Below are 22,113 nucleotides of genomic sequence, written 5' to 3'. Positions count from 1 at the left end.
GTGGTTTCCTCGTGTCTTTTAATTTCAGCATCTCTTCTAATGCAGGAAAGTCTTTCTTTTTCCAGATTCCACCCCCCGTGAGGTTTGTTAAAACTGAGCAAAAAGCTTCCTAAATAATTAATGTTTGCTCGTTTTCGTCATTTTCTGATCAGATTAATGCATTCATACTGACGTTTCTGTAATGAGGTGAATTGACAGGCTTTATGAATGAGGAGGAATTCACATTCAAAAAATTAACTTCACACTGTCACGAAAACTAAACTTCACTTTGACATAGAGACATGAAAAAAGGAGAAGGTATGGAGGAACGTTTTGTGAAAATATTTACAGAATATGTTAAAAAGGTCTTTGCTACTCTTTTCAGATGAAAGCTGACATTTTCCAGGGGTGTATCTGACATCATCTGGCTTCTCATGATGGAAAATTCATTGTATGTTTGTACGTTCAAGTGTGAGTCAAATAAGGAAACTAGGATTAATTAGGAGAATAAATCAGTGCATCATCTGCATGTAAACTGACATTTTCCAAGGAACTGAGCATTCTGAGCAGATTCAGTAAAAAACACAGGTCCTTATTCTGAGCCTTTTGGTACACCAGTATTTATTGTAAAGGTGAAGAAACACAGATTCACAGACCAGAATGTGAAGCACAAACTGCTCGTCATCATCATCAATGTGAATTTCTGTCAGGGTGATAACTCGATCATCGTGCTGTGGTTCTGCTCTTAAATGAACTGATTGATAAATGGGATGAAGAGTAACTTCGTCAGCAGAGCTGTTTCCATCGAAACTATCCAACAACAGAAAATTTCTGCTCTGCACCGTTGTATTTGTACTACAACAGGACGAAAAACATACATATGACACAGGAGTGCTGTTATGAGGTTAAGTGTTAAAAAGCATCTTTTTCTACTTACTTTATTTACTTTTACACTTCTGTCATAAAATAGAGTGAAAATAGGGTTTTTCATCACTTTTGAACATTTTAATACTGCAGTAATTATAAATGATTCTATGAATGAAATTAATGACATTTGGTTGTTCCAAATGTCAGTAAGGACTTGAGGTATGCGCATATTTGGCTGCAGAGTTGTCAGGTGGGTGATGTGGAAGAGGCGAGTAGTTTTCGGGAAACTTTGTTTCATCACAAAAATGATGAAATGGCAGCATCACTCATTGTTTTTTGCAGGAGCTGCTTCATCACACAGACTCTGTGATCTTCAGGTGGAGAACTGAATGTTTGTCTATAGTCTTGTAAGGTCTTTACCTTACAATATGATGTGCTTTGGATTTTTTTATGAGCCTAATCTAAATCAAACTGAGTTGATTTGAATTTAAAAGTGTGTTTATGTCCAACTCAATCTGAAAAAAGTCAGGTGACAAGAAGTGCTGAAGACTGAAAAAATTAACTCTTTTAATTAGGATCACTTTAAAAGTCACAAATAATTCAGCAGGTGGATGGGTACCTTTAACAACCAGCTCTGGAAGAGAACTGAGTTTTGGTTTAGAAGGGTAACGGCACCATGTGGTGTGGCGGTCACATGCAGGAAGATCACATGATTCTTAGAGCTCTGCTCTGACACAGAGTCAAGCATCAGAACATTTTCTTCGATGATAAAGCATCACTATCTGTGGCTTCATAGTGTAGGGATTAACACCTTCAGCTAATACACAGAAGATCCCTTTTCAAGTCCAGGAGGTCACCCAAATCTCTGGGGACAGCTGGAAGGTCATCTGATCTGAAAACCTGACAAAATCAAGCATGCCGATCTATTTGCTGTGGCGACCCCTGGTGAATAAGGGAACAGCCCAAAGAAGCTTTATAAAGAATCAGTCTTATGTGATTTATGTTTATTCAGTCGCTGCTAATTAGGGCACAATAACATCCAGTTAAAATCCTAGAGTTTCACTCAGCAATACTGGAGCTCAGACCTGTTGGATGGTCTGTTTATTCAATTTACCACAAAGCAGCCATATTAGATAATTGCATTAAAAATATTCTAAAAGGCTCAAACAGTACAAACACAGTCCACGGGTCCAGTTCAGAGACTCCAATTAGCTGACTCACTACTGGAGCCTTAGGTAGATGTTAGAGGATCTTGATTGATTGATTGATTGATTGATTGATTGATTGATTGATTGATTGATTGATTGATTGATTGATTGATTGATTGATATACCTTTATTAGTCCCACAAGGGGAAATTTCATAAGGCTGCCGACCTATTGCATGCAATGGCGGTGCCATCTCTTACCCTCCGACCATACATACATTTCACAAAACATCACATGGGGAAGACAGGTCAGAGAGGTATAACAATGGAAAATGCACCACATGAGGAAAGATAAGGAGAAAAAAATAACTCCCCCCAGACTGAGCTCCAACAGGGAGATCAGTTTGAGAACAGAAAAAAACACCTCTGCACATAAGAGCACATGAAAAAAAAACTCTTAATACACCAAAGAAACACATGACAAGCAACAGGGGTGGATAAAGGGTGAGAGACAGCCAATGTAGACAGTCCATCCGGGCCTGCAGCCTGTGCTCCGGTCTCCTTGATCCACCATCAGCATCGGAAGGGAATAAGCGTCGAAGGCGTTTGGAAAGGGAGGGGGGATGAGTGTGTGCATATCAGTGTATATGTATGTGTGTGCGTGTCCAGAGTTCAGCTGAGACAGTCCTTCGCCCTGCCAGGCTAAGTAAACAGTCTTCCAGCCAACCCAGGTGGCCTTGCATGGAATGGGAAGGAACAGTCTAAACACAGTCGTTATCAGGGTGTTTTTTGTTCGGCTCCAGCCTTGCGACCGCAGCTGGCGCTGAGAGGGTATCCGCATGAAGTGATGCTGCTTTTTACTTTAGTGCGAACAACTCATATGAATTTCAAAGCTGTTCTAACAGTCCAACACTGGTCTCTCAATCTCCCGTTGGAGAGCCGTGAGCTTTCTATGGTGTTATCCAAACTTAGGTTCCGTGATGTTGTCATTCTTTTTGCTCAAAGAGCAGTTTCTGAGAACTCACGACCGCAGTGCACTTCCCCAAGATGTGATCGAATTTGCGCTCAAAGGTGTTATTTGAGCTAGCCCCTCCAGATGTAATCCAGTTTTTCACTCAGAGGTCTTGTTCTGAGTATTCACGGCAGCCGTGCGTTCTCCAAGATCTTCTCCGTGCTGCACTCAATGAGCCCATTTTGAGAAACTCACGCCTCGTCCCATCATTTCAATCCCAGCGGGCAGCCTTGTGGGGTTTGAAATTAGAACTAATTTTTCAGGCCTGAAGGTCTCGCTTTAGCATCAAAGAAGAAGCTGCGCCCGCTCAGTTGTCAACTGTTAATCAAAGCTATGTCAGCATGCCTTGATTGGCTGTTGTTTCAGTGATGATCACACTAACAACAACACCACTTCACAGGTCAAGGGACTCTCAAACACAGAAACCACACGTATTTAAATTGTGATTTCCCAGGTAAACAACACACACATGCTTTTCCCCCCCTAGACTTTATCAAACAGTCTTTTAGTGCAGACCGGTGTGCATGTTTACTGTGTGCACAAAAATGAAAATTCATTTTTGTTTCTCATTAAAGTAAAGGTAACTTTTTTCTTCTTTTTTTTTTTTATCTCATATTTGTGTACCAAATGTGTATTTCAGGTGCTGTTAGATTAGAAATACATGTAATAAATACTTTTTACAATAAATTTGACCTTTGTTTCTGCTCTGAATAAAACTGTTCCCCAGAGACTGTATGATTTGGTTACAGTTAGCATAAATTTTTAAAAAAGTCATAATTAAACTAAGTTATTAAATAAATAGCTTTGGAAATTCAGAATGTTTTATCCGATGAAGCAAATATGCGAAATAAAGACCGTTTTCATGTCTTTAATAGGTTAGAACCGAATTAAATCAGTTTATGAATCAAAATCTGCAAAAATCAGTTTCAATCTCATCCCGAATTCTTAAGCCTTTTCATAAGCATGACTGCAGCCAATGAGGACACACTTCCCCTGGCAGCTCAGCCAATCATCGCTGTCCACGAGGTGCAGCTCCATATGGGCGGGTCGAGCGAGAGTTTCTGTTGACCAATCAGCTCCTGACAGTTGACAGGAAACGTCAAAGTTACGCGCTGGATAACCAATCGGCGACGGGGGAAGTCGGTTAGTGCCCTCCAGGACCCCACGTGATCCTCCTCAGTAGTTCCCAGGCGGCGCACGGGTGAGCTTGAGGTGAGTGAAAACGCCAATAAATGAGAATTTTAAAGGGTAGCTCAGCCGAATACAACTGTTTTCTGACAGGTGGTGTTCCGTTCACGTCGCCCGGGCTGTAGTTATTTACATGCTGTCGGTTTCTATCCGTTAAATCTCCTCTCCGTGGCTCCTGCGGGCAGTTAGCACCGGGCTGATGGCTAATTAACCGCAGGTGAACCCAGCTAGCCGTTAGCCCGCTGCCGTGGCCTCCGTTAGCGGTTAATAAACCTTAAACCCGAGTCTTGTCCCGGTGATCTGGTTTGATTAACATGCATTACAGTCGGGTTTTTTCTCACAGCGAAACTAAAATTGGTCCGACTGCTTCATTCAAAGTCGGGTGTTCCGTAAGGTGCTATGCTAACATTGGGCTAAGCAGGATCTGGAGGAGGTGGGCGGTGTTTTTTAGGCTCTTTGAAGGGTTTAGGATCAGCTGTTAAACTGTCCAGAGAAAGCTTTAGGATCCGGGTAGCAAAGCCTGCAGGAGGCTGGCAGAAAAAAATGGGTGTATGAAAACAAAGTTAATCATAAGCTACGCGCTTTCATGACTGACCTCCATTCACCTGTCCGCTGTCACAGGTGTGTTAGCATCATTAGAGGTAGACACTGCAGATTCAGTGACCATTGTGGTCGAACTTGTCAGACTATCACGGTGAAAAAGTGGATGGAAATGAGCTGATCCTAGGCGGTATTAAGCACAGGTTTTTACCAGTATGACTTGGAATTACCAGTAGGGGGCGACTCCTCTCATTTTAAAGTAAAACCAGAGCTCGATACTGAGTTAAGCATGATGTTTGGTGTCATTTACACCTTTGCAAACGAAAGGTTACTGGTTAATTTCCCGTTACCTGTGGGGTAACTGAGTAGCCAAAAGTATATTTTATTATGGTCAGAAAGAACCCTAGGAAGTTGGGGGCACTATGGGCGGTGCTCCTTCATCATTGACAGCTCACTCTGTCATATCCACCCCTCGCAGATCACACCTGGGTTCAAAACACCAAAACGGTGATGCTGAAAAGCTCAGTCTTATGTTAAAGTTGAATTGCTCCATGATTGTGAAATGATCATGATCACATTGATCAGGATTAACATCTGGATTGTTTTAAGACATTTCTTCATTAACTAAACATTTGATGCTTATCAAGCTATAATTATTTTCTCTGCTTTTTTTCAGGTGTATATGTAAAGTAAGATCAGAATGTTAATATTAAAAAGGGAAAGACTAGGCTGCCTGGTATAAGTTAGTAGCTGTTTTTCATTGTAACATCTGGCTCAAAGGGCCGCTGTCCGTAGCGTTTACTCCAGGATGTCTGCAGGTGGCGATATAGGCATGTTAATCTGCAGAAATCTTTGACTTTTACTTCCTGTAGATCAACATCACTGTAAGGGCAGCTGCAAAGACATCAGAGCTGGATGCTTTCTGTAGATTTTTTTTTTTTTCCTTTAAACAAGACTGTGAAAAAATTAAAGGGTACAAGAATTGTCTGAGTAGTTGGTCTGTCTTAAGTTAGCAAGAACAAAGAGAACTGGCCCGAGATCTGTTAGGCGCATAATCTGCGATGGTTTCTGTTCCCACATTTAAAAGTAGCATATGCATGCTTGCTTACTGAAGGAATATATGATCATCTCACTTAGATTACAGGGGCAATCTTTGGTGGGAATATGAGGGCTTACACGCAATGACTCTTTAATTGATAAAATTACCTGACAAATAAAAACCTTATCACTGATCCTTAACAGAACATAAATAATTCCATTCTCTTCTGCATATCCACTTCGTAGTGGGGCTTCTGCCTATCCCAGTGGTGTACACCCTGCACAGTGTGTCACAGAGGGAAAAAAAAATCATAAATTAGAAACAAATTGAGCCAAAACAACCTGACCACGTTTAAATTCAGACACGGCAGTAACAGGATTTGGGATTTTAATCTTATTTCTGCTCTCTGGTTTTCGAAACGCATTATAACGTTAATTCAAACTGTTTTTTGAAGTCACGACCACAGACTGAGTGAGTTGGGCTTGTTCTTGCTTTATTCAGTTTTTCGGGTTCATTGTTCAGCCTAAATGCTAACCAGTCCATCCGGTTTGGGTACGATTTAACTGACACATGCTGTTTAACTGTACACAACCTGAACACCTGCAGCAGTCTTGAGCTCCACCGTTTGTTCTGTTAGAGCAGCTTTGCATGATTCACAGTTCCTTATTTATGTGACACCGGGCCTCAGTGCAGCTGAGATGACTGAATGCAGATGTCGCCATCTAATAACATCACAAAAACCCAAGAGTAGAAAAAGCTGACACATTTCTGTAATTCGTGGCATTATTGATGAATTATTAGAAACTGGTTGGTGTGAGGAGCAGCAGATGTCCTTCAGCTCTGAGATCAGATTAAGTTACTAATGTCAACTGGAGCCTTCAGTCTGGGTGGATAACAGCCACTTCAGCTGGTTTCACTCAGCTGATTAGGATTGTAAGCTGCTGTTTTATCAGCCAATCAGAGGCCACCTAAGAGCTTATTACTGCCCACAGGCAGCTGGAAAACTGCAGTGCGAGTTTGTGAACTCATCAGAGAAGTTCAGCATTGTTTGTGCAGCAGGGAACCGAAAGAAAGGCTTAAAGTAAAATTTTTGTCCTTTTATTTTGGAAAGTAAGGTGGATGCATATCCATTTTACACATTTAAGTGACAGCCTGGCAGATGACCCTCCCCGTGCACAGAAACAAAAGCTGACTAGAATTAAGGACAGAAATGTTTTAAAGTTCGGGCTCCTTCAGACCCCCCAAACGCCTTTGATGCTAAGCTAACGACTAGTGCTGGCACGTATGCTAATCTGTCTGAAAGGCTAATCTGATTAGCTAGCAGTCTGCTGAGTGAGATGTGCTTAACTTCAGGATCCACTTTTCTTGCCTTTCTTAATCTTAATACACTTCCTGTCATGTGACCAGATTGTTTTGTTTTTACTTGGCACCAATCAGACTGATCGGTAATTTGATTACCTTTTAGAATCAGCTCAGATGAGACAAATCTGCTGGAATAAATATTAATAGAGACACTTGAGGTCAGGTTTTGCACTTCCTGTCATGTGGTGATCTGGATCATGAATCTTATCCTCCTCAGATTTAATGGAGGATGATGATGGAGAACTTTGTCTTTAGATTAGTCAGCCAGTCTAAATTTTCTTTCTCATTTAAATACATCACCAGTCTTATCACTACTTGAGACTGCTCCACCTGTGGCTGCACCTGCACTGCACCACTTCCATTAATATCTATCAGATGCAAAATCAACTCCAGATCCATCATTCCCTGGTTTCCTCCAGATTTAGGTTCTCTGTTTGGGCGTCTGCACACATTCTTCTTCTGCAAATATTTGAATTACAGAGTATGTATGTATACACAGAGTGTATATGTAGTGTGATTATATTTGTAGCTTTAAGAAGGCAGGCTACAGATTCTGCTGACTGATTTCAGTGAGCTTGTTTAGTTTTCCTTTTAGGAGACCAAGCTCGGCCGTCAGTGATTTTATCAGACGTTCCAAGTATTGGTTTTACTTTTTTCCAGTGTACGTGGCAATGTCCCTGATTATCTTTATCACTTTCTTGTCAGGCTAAAATTCTTTTACTGTCATTAGTGGCAAGCATCAATGTAAGAACAACTGTAAACCCAAGTAGCAGTTGGGGTTGCTGAGCCCTGATGAGACAAATCTTTTTGCCAGATTTTTACCTGCTGATGTTGTAAAGTCTTAATTTTTGTTGTTTGATATGGTTCAGGAACACAGAACCTTTTTGGGCCTAATTATTCTGATGGTCACTGAACACAGCAGCTTAACGTTAGTTGTGTAATCACGGCATTGCTGCACTGAAAGACTACAGGAACTCAGTCATGATTGACACACCATCTCATGTTAAATAACCCGTAAAACAGCTAAGGTAGTGTGTGTGCGTGTGCATTTCTGCTTGTACCGGGGTGCTGCTGTAATCCCTCGGGGTGTAATCTCATTAGGGTTAAAAGGAGCCGAGGAGCACATCCTGTGGGCGCTCTGTGGTTGGTCACCATGGTGATGGATGAAACACAGGTTGGCAGTCTGTTAATGATGGGGGAACACGACTGTGTGGATTTTTGTTGTTGTTTATAAAATTTAAAATAAAAACAATAAAATGAGAGAAATCTCTGTATAACTAAGATCACTGGTTTTTGGCCCGGCCCTGCTTGCTCTCCAGATGTGACGGGTTTTCTGCTCCTCTCTGTGCAGACTATGAATCAGCGGGTCGGTTTGTTTGTTCTCCTGGCGGCGGGCCTCCTCTGCCTCAGTTTGGCCCCCGTCTCTCGGGCTGACGATCTGGTCGAAGACGGTCTGGATGGCGACGATGCCGACGTGGAGGACGAAATGGACCTGAGCTTGGCTGAGGACGAGGATCTGGAGGACGACGTGCAAGATGATGCTCCACCTGCTCCTAAAACCCCTCCCAGTCCACAGGTAAGACAGCTTTATTTATTTTTATTTTATTATTAATTAAAAAAATAGTTTTTCTGGAATTCTTGTTAATGATAAATTTGCAGATGGTGGAATTTTTTTTTTTTTTTTTTTTAAGTTTCATAAAGTCGTTAGTTTATTTTCAATAGAATCTGTAGTTACATGGGTCTGCACACTAGGGGGCACCAAACTAAATCAGCCAGAAACCATCTGCAGGTCCAGATTTTCCATCAGTTCCTAAAGTCAAATATGATGCATCAGTGACATCTTTGTTTTTATTTACCGACCTGTTAAAAAGGTTTTAAAAAAGTTACTTGTTTCTTGTTTTTCTGAAAGCTCTTAAAATTGTTTGTCTAAGTTTTTGGTTGTATGAATAAAGTTAACTCTATTGAAGTTTTTACCTGTGAGGATTATAACTGCTGTGCTCTCAGCGTTTGTTTTGGCTCATTCTGAGGTTTTGAATGTTTAACCCAGAAGTGTCTGTTACCCATTAACCAATCAGGTCAGGAAGTGGGTCTGATGAGAGAGTAGTGATCTGCCCTGCTGATCTACTGACCTGCATTCTCTCTACAGACACAGACCGGACTAAGAGTCGGACCTCAGAATAATTCAGTCTAATGATTTAACGGGTGAATTTTCCTGGAGTTAGCAGGTTTTAGACAGAAACCTGCTCGTGAATCATTTCCACAGTTTTGATCATGTTTGCTTCACTTCCAGTCTGACTGGTTATTCAGAGTGGAGCTGAGGTAAAGTGAACACACCTGAAAGGCTTTGAGCTCAATCTGAGAAAGGAAGATGAGGACGAACCAAACAAATGTGTTGGTTAACCTGCACATGAGGATGTTATAACTTACTTTCATTTCTTCACTCAGGTGACCTACAAAGCTCCTGAGCCGAAGGGGGAACACTTCATTGCAGAGTCTTTTGATAAGGGGACACTGGATGGGTGAGCACCACACACGCATGAATCATAACCTTCCCTTACATGTTTTCTTTTTCTTACTTTAAAGCTTATTACACGTGCTAGCATCGCACCAATGCATGCCAACTGGTCAGTTAAGGATTTAAGGACACCCCCTCACTGGCGCAGAGCCAGCTTGCTGTAACCTAGTGATGGTTTGTTTGTAACATTAGCTGATTTAAACCTATCAGATCAGCCCAGAGTTTGAAACAATTAGCTGAAGTTATTCTCCCAGCAGTTACCAAGACAATCGATTAGTGAAACAGTCATATGGTTTAACTTGACCATCAGTTTCATCAAAGAAAAGCTTCGGTGTTTGATCTGTGAAAAATGCTGCCGAGGAGTCAGTGCACACGTGTACATCTACCTGTAAACCTCAGAGCTCCGGAGTCGTAACCCTCTGTGTGCTGTTTCAGGTGGATTCTGTCCAACGCCAAGAAGGATGACGCAGACGAAGAGATCGCAAAATACGACGGTGAGTGCAGATCTGTAACCTCATTGTGTACATGATGACATGCATGAGCAGTTTTTTACATTAGATATTACATCAGCTATTACATCAGCTGAGCCTGGGATGTCCTAAAAAGGCCACTGTACCGAAGATTACCGCCTTGTTTTAGTGTTTGTCTGTGATGATGATGATGATGATGATGATGACGATGTTAACAGGTAAATGGGCTGTGGAGGAGATGAAGGACAGTAAGCTGCCTGGCGACAAAGGTCTGGTCCTGAAGTCTCGAGCCAAACATCATGCCATCTCAGCCCACCTGCTGCGACCTTTCACCTTTGAAACCATGCCCCTTGTCATCCAGTAAGGACAGCTTTGATGTCTGATTCACATTTGAAACTCTGATTGGTAGATGGGTGTGAACACCCAGGTGTTCTCAGTCTGAAAGGTACTGATCAGCAGTGTGATCTGTCTGTGTTCAGGTATGAGGTGAACTTCCAGTCGGGTATCGACTGCGGTGGCGCCTACGTAAAGCTGCTGACTGAGACGCCCGACCTCGACCTGGTCAGTGCGATTCCCACACACGTTAATTCAGTTTATTAATGATGCCGCTTCCAAAAGAAAAGCAGGACAGTGATTTAAAAAGGTTTTAAATGTTGTTCGACTCGTGATCTAACTCACTAACTCATCTTCCTGTCATGAGCCAAAGAGGCAAATCTATGATATTTCTATGAAATGTTCTTATTGATCACTCTAATAAGTGACTGATAAAAACACCTGCAGGCTACGAGGCAGGTAAGCACTGTAACATGTCCGTGTGTGTCTGCAGGACCAGTTTGTGGATAAAACTCCGTACACTATCATGTTTGGACCCGACAAATGTGGAGAAGACTACAAGCTGCACTTCATCTTCAGGCACAAAAACCCCAAAACCGGAGAGTACGAAGAGAAACACGCTAAGAAACCCGACGCCGACCTGAGGACATACTTCACCGACAAGAAGACTCACCTGTACACGCTGGGTGAGACGCACAGGCTGCAAACGTGTTTATTTCTGCTGTAAATGTTAACAAGGGAGTCTGTGGACCCTGGCCTCTGCTGGACGTTAGAGGAACTGCATACTTTGATGATTATTTTTTTCTTTGAGTGCCTAACTTGTCTCTGTTGCCCCCAACAGTGGTGAACTCTGACAACAGCTTTGAGGTGTTGGTGGATCAGACGGTCGTGAACAGCGGCAACCTGCTGACGGACATGACCCCCGCTGTGAACCCCCCCGCTGAGATCGAGGACCCTGATGACCACAAACCTGAGGACTGGGATGAGAGGGCCAAGATCCAGGACCCGGACTCCGTCAAACCCGAGGACTGGTCAGTACAAGGGTTTCATTTTTAGTTTGCTCAAACTTTCATCCAGGCATTTGACCTAAAGAAAACAAACTGAGCCATGGCTGCACGACTGGAACTGAAGTAAACCTGTTTGCAGTAAAAGCGTCACGGGGTCAGTCTCGATTTATAAGTGGACAGTCCGATCTAGTTCAGAACGAGGAATACCGGCTAAAGATGGCAGAGAGACACAGCTGATTATGTTGCTGAGTTATTTCTGAGATCGTTTACTTTTCCTGAATTGAAGATCTTAAAATTTTAAGTTTTAAAAAGGGGAAAAATTATTTATTTACAATTTATTTAAAAGGGGGAAAATAAAGTAAATCCTCCGTAAGTGTGAAAAGTGTTAAAATCTGGAGATTGTGCTGCTTCTTACCGTACACTTCAGTAACAGATTCAGAATGTATTAAAAACACAATCCATGTCTATTTAAAAATCAAAGGCTTACTTCATGTTTCCCTTTAAATACAGTGACCTCACAGCAGCTATATTATTGGTCAGATGATGCTCCAAAGGCACAAAAACCATGCAGAGGTTCAGTTCAGACTCCAATTAGCTGAGGGGAACCCTAGGAGGCAGCTCCTGTGTCACAGTCCACCTGTCATTGGGACTGACTCACTGCTGGAGCCTCTGCTGGATGTTAGAGGAACTGCAGGTTTGGTGCTTCCATGTTTGCCACTCTGTGACAGCAGACTTGGGTTGTTGTGTGTTTGCAGGGATGAAGACGCTCCGGCTCAGATTCCAGATGAATCTGCAGTGAAACCCGACGGCTGGCTGGACGATGAGCCCGAGTATATCGGAGACCCTGACGCCATCAAACCTGAAGACTGGTGAGTTACACCTGCCTGTCGGCCCGGAGCAGGTAGAAGGAAAGAAATGTCTAAAGCAAACAGAGTACAGATTTTCTTTTCACTGTGAACAGCTTTCCTGACAAAGCCTGTGGATTAATCCACTGCTGAAAATAGTCCCAGTAAAACCTGTATTCCAGTATAAAGAAGATAACAGAGTACTCTTCGTGCCTGTCAGGGATGAGGACATGGATGGAGAGTGGGAGGCCCCTCAGATCCCTAACCCCGCCTGTGAGACCGCCCCCGGCTGCGGCACCTGGAAACGGCCAATGATTGACAACCCCAACTACAAGGGCAAATGGAAGCCCCCCATGATTGATAACCCCAACTATCAGGTGAGTCTGACTTCCGTGTGAGGTGATCATTAGATGGAGGGGTGGAGTCTTTTGGAGGCTCTCCTCACCTCCGACCCTTCGTGTTTTCAGGGCGTCTGGAAGCCGAGGAAGATCCCCAACCCGGCATACTTTGAGGACCTTCACCCCTACAAGATGTCACCGTTCAGCGCCCTGGGGCTTGAACTCTGGTCCATGACCCCTGACATCTTCTTTGACAACTTCTTCATCACCAATGACCGCAACGCTGCCGAACGCTGGGCATCTGATAGCTGGGGGCTGAAGAAGGCAGCAGAGGGCGCCGCTGAGGTTGGTCAATGTTATTAGATCAGATTAAATTCAGTCTTCTGGGATAAATCAGATCTGTATTTGTTTTGGGAGTTTTTTTATTTTAAAAAAGGAAAAGGAAAGTGTATGCCATGATTAAAGTTTAAAAAGTGAAGTGACACAGTCACCGCCTCATGTTTCAAATGCTCAGGGTGACCTCACACACCTCAGCGCAGCTTCACGGTGGAGCATCAAACACGTTAAAATTTTATTTTTGAGCAACAGAATTGAAAGAAAATTACGTTTCCTTACCAATGTTTCACAAAACGATTGAATATTAAGGACAAAATCCTTTTCCCATAATTTTATTCCGAAAGGTTCACTTGAATATATTTTTCAGTATGAAGTGAAATGTATCAAGTCTGTTTTTTTGTTAATTTGATGATTATGGCTCATGAAGAGATTTGATTCATTTTAGGAAATATTCTGATCATTTGAGAAACCGGATTACTGAGTTTCATGAGCTCTTAGCCAAAGTCATCAAAAATAAAAGGATCCCTCTAAATGTCTCCGAGCTAGTGGATATCCTTTAATAGACATGCGTTTCATACTTATTAGCGTGACTGGGAGAGATTTGGTGTTCAACTCTGATATTGTTACTGATCATTTAAAGAAAAATGTGTGAAGTGGATTTATTGAAGTCTGGGTTAATGGGAGCCCCGTGATGTTTCCTCATGTGTGTGTTTCCCTTTTTTTTTTTTTTTTAAATCCCCCCCCTCCCCTTTGTGGTCGTGCAGCCTGGGCTGGCAGCTCAGATGCTAAGTGCTGCAGAGGAGCGTCCGTGGCTCTGGGTCGTCTACGTGCTCACCGTGGCTCTGCCGCTCATCCTTATCTTTGTCTTCTGCTGCACTGGAAAGGTAAAACACAGACACACACAGGGTCTGCGCCTCTGCAGCATCAAACTGAAGTTTCCTCATTTGAAAGTCGAGTTTCTGTCTTGATTGAAGTTTGAAGTAAAAGTGAAGCTGTTGCCTCTTCAGAGCACGGAGAGTTCGACATTTTCCCCCACTGAGTGTTACTGTGTTACTCATTCATTTACATTCTGCTGGTAGTAACAATGCATGACTTTATGTTTATGCATCAGTCAGCTGAGAAGCTCCTATTAACTGTCAAACTTTCTGTAGTGAAAATATGAAACTTGATATTTAAAAGTTAAAATTCAGCAGTTCAAAGAGCCACAGTTCGATGCTGCAGGCCTGGATCAATGGAAGTCTGTGCCAAATCAACCACACAGATCCATCTGCTATGGTGACCCTGTCAGGAATAAGAGGGCAGCTCAGTGTAATGCTGTCGTGGAGGATTTCCTCACAGGTGGACTCCTGTGATTGGTGGAAATGAATCAATATAAACTGTTGTTATAATTCAAGCTGTATTTTTAACTGTTATTGATAATTGTTTTAAGGTTTTAATTGGACATGAGAAAATCTGTCCGTCCTGCAGTCTGATCCTCAGGGCATCCTCTCTTGCCTGTTGTCAAACCCACACGTTGTTATTCCAGAGGTTTCATTTAATGGTTTAAGTTGTATCGCACTGATTAATGTCCACAGAGGTCGTCAGGATCAGCTCAGGGTCACTTGAGTCTCACCAGCTTGCAGAAAGAGTTTAATGACGCTGGATGCCCTAACCGCGCTGCCACCACCTCCTCCGGCCCGGTGACTGATACTGCTGCTAGCATAGCTTCATGTCATGTTGTGTTTGTGCTGCTTGTGTGCGTCTGTAGTGCTGCAGTGCAGTCTTTGTGTGTTTCATTAAACCTTGTCACTCATTGGTTGTAATTGTGACACTGATTATAACTGAGAATTCATGATTGGTTTGTTGGTGTTCTGAATATTGGAAAATCAGGTGAAATCCTTTGCAGCAGACCTGCTGGTGGCACAACTCTGTTCTCCTATTGGCCAACACATTCTGAAAATGCTCGTCTGAAAGGGCGCCCTTTATCAAACGTAGGCGAAAACCGTGAGTGAAAGGCAGTGATGTGTTTGTGAATGATGGATCTGAGAAGACGGTGCTGCTGTTTAACTTGCACTACATGGACCAAAGTCCCAGGCCACCTTCACGTCACACCTGCAGCAGCTGCTCAGCCGTGGAAACCGAAGCTCCCGGCAACACACTGTCTGTGCTGATGTTAATGCCAGAGGAGGTTTGGACTGCCTGGCTAGGTGCTGCAGGACTAGGACTGAGAACGTTTGAGTTCAAAGGTTAAGAGGTGTGGCCCAGTACTTTGGCCTATAAATCCTGTTTCCTATGAACATGTCACATATCTGGCCGTCTCAGCTGTTTCCACTGTGGCATGCTGGCTTGTTCATGGAGAAGGCAGTTTGGTAATAACAGTAAATTACTGTTGCGGGTGTGAACTGCAGTGTGACTTGACTGCAAAAGTAAAACCATCCATTCATAAATGTGACGGTGCCTTTATGTATTTGTATCAGTCTTAGATCCTCAGCTGAGGGAACCTGAAATCATCGTGTTGCTGTTCCTGCGTCATCGTAGCGCTGGTCCAGGATCAGCATGTTACCCAAGAGTTTAGATAATGCTATTTTAAAACTATCACTAGCAAACCACCACAAGTAATGTAAATTTGGCAAACCTCACTCTTTCTTCTAATTGGCTGCCCCTCACAAACCTCTCAGGTGACCATATCTGGGATATCCTGTCTGTATGACATCAAAAACTGTGATAAACTGAGCTCAGGGGATTATTTTAAATACAGTGAATTCATTATTACAAACTTTGTTTAGTATGAGCATCCACCACAGGAGCGCTTTGAACTGACTCGTTTCTTTCTGCAGAAGAAGAGTTCGGCGTCGCCGGCAGAGTACAAGAAGACCGACGAACCTCAGCCTGATGTGAAGGAGGAGGAGGAGGAAGAGGAGGAGGAAGCCGAGGAGGCTCCGAAGGCTGAGAAGAGCAGCCCAGGTTACTGAGATCTTCAAATTGAATCTGTTTGTTTCTTTTGAGTTTGCAGCTGTTTCTTAATCTGATTCATCTTTGCTTTTCAGACACAGAAAAGAGTGAAGATGAAGAACCTGCAGAGGAAGAGGAGGATGAAGAAAAAGAGAACACAGCTGATGAGGTGAGGCAAAGTTTCATCACAGCAAATTCAATCGTGACTTTTCAGCTCCTTTAACTTTTGAAAAGATGTAAAAAATTAATAAATAAATGAAGGTTCATTTTGTCTTTTTAGTCATTTATATTTTACAAGAAAAATAAGTTTTTTGTTTTTCTAAATGTCTTCACACCGGTCTTTAAAGCTTATTGCAAAGATAAACTTTAATTTCATTTTATTTTCTCAGATTTGTTTTGAAGGAGTCTGAAACATAAAATGTAGAAAACTTGAAAAAGCCTCAATTCAGTAAAAATGTGGGAATAGCTCAGTCTGCAGAGTGCTGTAAATGTGCTGCAGGTGTAACATCTGCTGCTTTCCAGGAGAGTTGAAACCCCTGACCAGCCTCAGCAGATGGCTGCCCCTCACGGAGTCTGGTGACTTCATATTCATATTCTGACGTGTCTTCATATTAAAAGGGAGTTTTTTTTTGTTCCTATTGCTACCAAGTGCTTGCTCAGATGGGGTCCTCTGATTTTTGGCTTTGCTCTGCATAGTCATAGGGCAAGGATGTCAGACTGGTTTTACATTGTGGACTCCATACAAAGCACTTTGACGTAGGGATATTACGAATATATATACACACACACGCACACACACACACACACACACACACACACACCCACACACCACAACAAACAGACACACACAACACACACATCACAACATATATGTATACACACATCACATACATTAATACACACACATCACATACATACATGTGTGTGTGTAAATATCTGTGTGTGTGTGTGTGTGTGTGTGTGTGTGTGTGTGTATACAACACACACACACACACTACACCACACACACCCACACACACACACACACACACACACACACACACACACACACACACTGGATGGCGATATGAAAATGTCTATCGTTTCATATTACACTATTGTTTGTTTCATGGTGTGGCAAAATACACTGCTTACTGCAATATTTGTTTCATGGTTTTGAGGGTCACTGTATTGGCTATATTAATTTCATAAAGTTCTCTTATATTTAAAATAACCACACTACGGACAGACAAGCAACTGTTTTTACCTGTTGTCGTTAGCAACAATGACGATAAACCCAACGTGTGGCTCCACTGTCCGTTTGTTTATTTTCCACATAAACTTTTCACAATAAAGCTCAATATCCTGTTGAGATTTTTCCAAATAAACCTAAATGATGACAAACAGAAAGACCAGTCAAAGCAAATCCAGGACCTTATTCCTAAACGAGGGGCTACCTCTTTAGCATGGACATGGTTTGGTTATGAAAAGTATGACACTGACCAGAAACCGTATAATGCAGTCCAGTCCCCACCACAGACTCAAACACAACAAACCTCTTCTACCACCTACACAAGAATCATGTGACAGTGTGTGGAGGGAGTTTACGGGTGAGAAGCAAAAAAGAGCCGTCAGGTGCACAAAATAAACCTTAGACTCAAACGTTAGAACAGGCTTTACACGACGCCCAGCTGAAAACATTTTACGCACAAGTTGATTTGCCCGATATTTGGGAGAAAGAGAGAGAGAGAGAGAGAGATCCAAACAGGTGTTATTATAAAGAAGTTTAACTACGCATTTAATCCGTCAGATATCAGAATATTAGAAAAAGAGGAGCAATTTGATGAGTATTTCTTAGTTTTTCTACATGATTAACAGGTGCTGCTGTAGTAAATTATTTACATTTTAAATGGTGTGTAAAAAATTTTTAATAAAGGGGTTCTTGTTAACAGAAAATAGCCTTTTTCTTTTTTAACCTGTAGATTTTGGGGGAAAAAAACCCCTGAATTTCCTACAGTAGATTGTAAACACAGCTTTTCTGTCATGTCATTGATCATCTATTACGTAATTACTTTGCTGTAGTATGAATGGTCATGGGGGGTGGAGAGAGGTCTTTATCAGTAGGTGAAGCTGCAAAACATTTAAAACCCTCATTTTTCCAAAGCTGCGCATTGCGTAGGACTGGAGTCTTTCCTGGGCTGACTGTGGCCCACAGGCTGTATGTTTGACACCCCTGTTGTAGGGTTTTTACAGTATAAAACGCCTTGAAGTGACGGTTGTTGTGATTTGGCGCTGTATGAATAAAACTGAATCGAATTTTCCGTCTGAGGCTGTGCAGTCTGTTTCAGATGATTTGATTTGAGCGAGTAACATCGAGCCTCTTCTCTGACTTAAACTACTCGTCATCTTGCCTTCGTTTCCTCTGCAGAAGCTCGAGGACGATGTTCTGCGGAGATCTCCGAGGAGCAGGAAGCTCAGGAAGGAGTGAAATCTGACTGCAGCCCTGACCTCAACAGCTCACCCCCTTCATCCCCACTCCCCTTCCTCCTCCTCCTCATTCTTCTTCCCGTCCACTCTGAGGCGATGAGGCCTGAATGGAACCAGTGGAAGCAGCAACGGGAAACTAATCAAGACCTCCAACATGGACACATGATGATGATGATGATGATGATGATGATGATAATAATGATTATGTGTATGAACAGTACCGAGTTAGATTCAAAGGATTTTTGTTTTTCAAAGAGATTTACTAAAACTTGCTGCGTCATTCCTTCACAACACCTGAACACTCGAACCTGCAGGACCAACATCCTGTCCACCGCCATTGCCACCCTCAGAGCCCGCTTGAGGCTGTTTTTGTTGAGCTTCCAGCAGTCTCTAGCCTTCCAGCAGCCAAAACATAAGTCAGGTCAAACAGTCTCCAGGTAACCAGGGTGTTAAACAGCCAATGAGAACACTCTAAATCGGTCCCTGGAGGGGCTTAGCTCAGCATCACCCTGCTTGAGCCACCGTGATCCTGCTGCCTTGTGTCGTGGCAGTCTGGGTGAAAGCACCTGCTGACACGACACCAACAGTCAGGATGACTTTAAAATCTTTTGACCAACCGGAAGTCTTCCTCATTCCTTAAAGAGCTTATAAACAGTTGGCTAATCCAATATGTCGTCATCTAGCTAACACAATGTAACTTGCTAGCTAGACTAACCGTTACCAACAGTCAGTGAGTAAGCATCGAAAAAGCCCAATTAGCTTACCAACATGCTGGTAATTAGCTTTGGGATCAGCTTGCCATCATTGCTCGGGTTTTGTTTTTAAATTTGATCCACCAGGCTGCTAATGAATGCTACAAGAAACTTAGCAACCGTACCTGTGTTAGCAAACTTATAAGCTAACAGCTTGTTTATTACAGTAAATCAGCCTGTTGGTGGTTATCCTACTAACAACCACAGTTTCCTGCTGGCTAATCGGTCGAGCTGGGGATGTTATCCAGAAACTACTAGGCTGTTTCTTCACCCTCCTCAAACCTGGTGTTAGCTAGGTGCTAGTAAAGCTAGTGAACTGTGTGGCGCTATAACACAGTCAGCCCACCAATGCTTACAGCAGCTAGCTGCTTACAGCTTGTGGAGTTCATTGATTAGCTATCAGTCATGCTAACGTCTGAAATAATAAACTGGTAACACCTTTTCTTCCATTTTTCGTCTTTGTTTTTCTTATGTAAATGTTAGCATATGTTAGCTCGTCTAATTTTTAAAAAAAAGGTCAAAGGTCACGTACGTGCAACAGTCAGCTGATCTTGGGTATATCGTTGTGTGAATGAAGGTTCAGCTCATACACACACAAAAAATCTTTAAAATTAAGTTGGTTTTTTTTGTTGTTTTTTTTTTGTTATAACAGTGGCGCTCTCTGAACATTTGGACAACACAAAAACACTACCACAATGAGGTACTTAACATCTCAGCTGTCCACCTGTAGAGTCAACCCGCCTGGTGGTCGTTTTCAGGGTGTGGAGCATAGGCTTTGCTCAAAGGTCAGGTGGTGTGAGTAAGTGGATCTTGTGAGCTGAAGCAGTTGCCATGTGTGACCACAGGTGGGGCCAAATTCAGAACCAATACCCCTGGAAGATAATCACGTGACCTCAGCATCAGGCTGGGAAAATGCCTGGTGGCCGTCCAACCAACAGTTTTAAGTCCTGCCGTGTAGCGCAAAAACGTTATTTATTCATAGAGTGAGACTTATTTTTCATCTGTCTGCGATAACTTACCAAAAAACAACCATCGTTCTTAAACTGGTAAAACCAGAGATCAGCATATAAACTCTGACTGGTCGTGTAACGCGCTGTTACAGTGTCCCGTCTGCAGCCCTCTGGTGGGCCACAAAATCAATAAATTTAAAAGTTGTTTTTCATTTTCTAACTTGATTCTCTTTTGAGCCTGAAGTCATCTTATATGAAGCAGGTGTCAGAGGTAATGCTGTTGGTGGAAAATCAAACTTCATAAAGAAGGAGAAACTCCATCTTTGGTTTGTGTGATTATCAGAGTTTGGGTGGATCAATGGGAATCACAGAACAACCCGGATTTATTTTCTCACTAATAATGCTTCAAATCAAATCATTTGCTGTAATTTTTGACTATTCTGATTATAAATCGTTATTGTTCATTCAGTCAAATCTGAATTTTACAGACTTTAACCTTCACTCTTTTGATATTTTCCTTTCCACTGCCAAAATAAAAGTGCCTGGCAGGTAACAATGATTTCAAATATCTGTGAAACTTATTGATGCTCTCAAACCCTTGATCACCTGTTTATGTGCTAATCTTCCTGCAGGACCTTTTTTTTTTCTTTTGTTTTTTTCCCGTCTAAGTTGAAACTGAAGCGATCAGCAGGTGGAAAATGATTCCAGTGTGAATCCTGAGCCAGATCCTTTTTTCAGTCAGGACAGGCTGCTTGTGATTGCCTGGTGGTTTATGGCAAGTGTTGAAAGTTTGTGTCAGGTGACCATCTCCTCTTCCTCGTAGGATGATTTTGCTGGCTCTGCTGCTTGTAGTGGCCGTGAAGATGCTGTTGTTTAGGCACGATGGCGTTGTTCACGGCGTTGTTGAAGCTGCCTCGCTAACAGACTGTAGACTGAACACTGTACCTGCGGGGGAGACTCTGCCTCTGTAACTCTGCTTTTTATTTTGTTCTGTGTTTGTACTAACGGTTGGCCCGGCCGCCGTCCCCACGTCCACGCTGAGTGGACCTGCTGACAGGAAGCTCCAGCTTTCAATGGAAATACTGTGATAATGGAGCCTTCTCTGTGTTTATGTGTGTGCGGACACGTGGTCAACACTCGATTTGATTAATAAAAACATCAAATGGAAACAGAAGCAGAGGCAGCAGCGTGGTTATTTACTATTGTGCTTTTCTTCTTTTAGCTCATAAATAAACATGCCATCTCTAACAGTATTTTTATCTATTTAAAATTAACTTTTTCCCCTCAAATTAACTTTCCCCCCCACTTTTTTTCATGTAAACTTAGCCCCATTTTTTCTTATGAATCTAACATTTGTCTTCTCTTAAAGCAGCCAATCATAAAGTCAGTTTGTGTCAAACTGAGGCTGAACTGCAGGGCAGTCCTGGTATGAGATGAAGGATTATTATGAACCGTAAATCATGCAAAGCTACTCTGGAATAACGCTAATTCTCGTTTCCACGGCTGCGAGCTGGGGGATACCACTTCATGAAGCTGATAGAATCACATCATGTGCAAAAAAGCAGAGATTAAATCCTATGACCACTGAACCAGACACCCTCTACAAGTATACTTACCCCTGCGTGCCATTTCTCACGAGGGCTATATATCTATATTATTCTTTCTAATTTATAGTTTAATGTATTTTTGTATGTCCAACCTTGGTTTTTTCTATTTTTTGGTTTCTTTTTCTATGTTAATTTCTATGTAACTCTTGCATAGTATTAATTAATGTATTTATTTTTTTTTTTTTCCTAATCTATGATTTATTAATTAATTAATTAATAATTTTTTTTCTGAGGGGGGAGGCAGGAATACTGGCCCCAGTAGTGTCCTTCAGGGGCCGCTAATAACCCCAAATAATCTTTATTGTGGCGGTCAAACTGCTGATGAGTGTTTAACCTGCTGCCTGTAAAATTAGCTGCCAGTGGTTTTCATAATTAAAAAAATTATATTCATGTTAAATTAATATTAAAAAAGTGAATTTATTTGAGTTTA

At 42.2% G+C, this 22,113-nt stretch overlaps 1 protein-coding gene across 2 annotated transcripts; it reads left to right on the top strand.

The window, feature by feature from the left end:
• The first annotated feature begins 4,087 nt into the window (after positions 1 to 4,087).
• Positions 4,088 to 21,250, top strand: canx (calnexin). 2 transcript variants are annotated; one of them, XM_005937048.3, is made up of 16 exons: positions 4,088 to 4,216; positions 8,485 to 8,709; positions 9,579 to 9,652; positions 10,084 to 10,142; positions 10,337 to 10,478; positions 10,598 to 10,679; positions 10,945 to 11,137; positions 11,293 to 11,482; positions 12,214 to 12,327; positions 12,524 to 12,680; positions 12,771 to 12,986; positions 13,742 to 13,861; positions 14,552 to 14,656; positions 15,794 to 15,920; positions 16,004 to 16,077; positions 18,316 to 21,250. In XM_005937048.3, the coding sequence occupies exons 2-16, from the start codon at positions 8,488 to 8,490 to the stop codon at positions 18,373 to 18,375; spliced, it is 1,935 nt and encodes a 644-aa protein (XP_005937110.1). In that variant the 5' UTR covers positions 4,088 to 4,216; positions 8,485 to 8,487; the 3' UTR covers positions 18,376 to 21,250. The 2 variants fall into 2 exon arrangements, with proteins under 2 accessions (XP_005937110.1, XP_005937111.1); XM_005937049.3 differs by lacking the exon at positions 14,552 to 14,656.
• The last annotated feature ends 863 nt before the right edge of the window (positions 21,251 to 22,113 follow it).

This window comes from Haplochromis burtoni, unplaced genomic scaffold (assembly GCF_018398535.1).
Source record: "Haplochromis burtoni strain Fernald_Lab_line unplaced genomic scaffold, NCSU_Asbu1 Contig_217, whole genome shotgun sequence".
NCBI lineage: Eukaryota > Metazoa > Chordata > Actinopteri > Cichliformes > Cichlidae > Haplochromis > Haplochromis burtoni.
The sequence above is the reverse complement of the archived record's forward strand: the minus strand, read 5'-3'. Positions and strand labels throughout refer to the sequence as shown.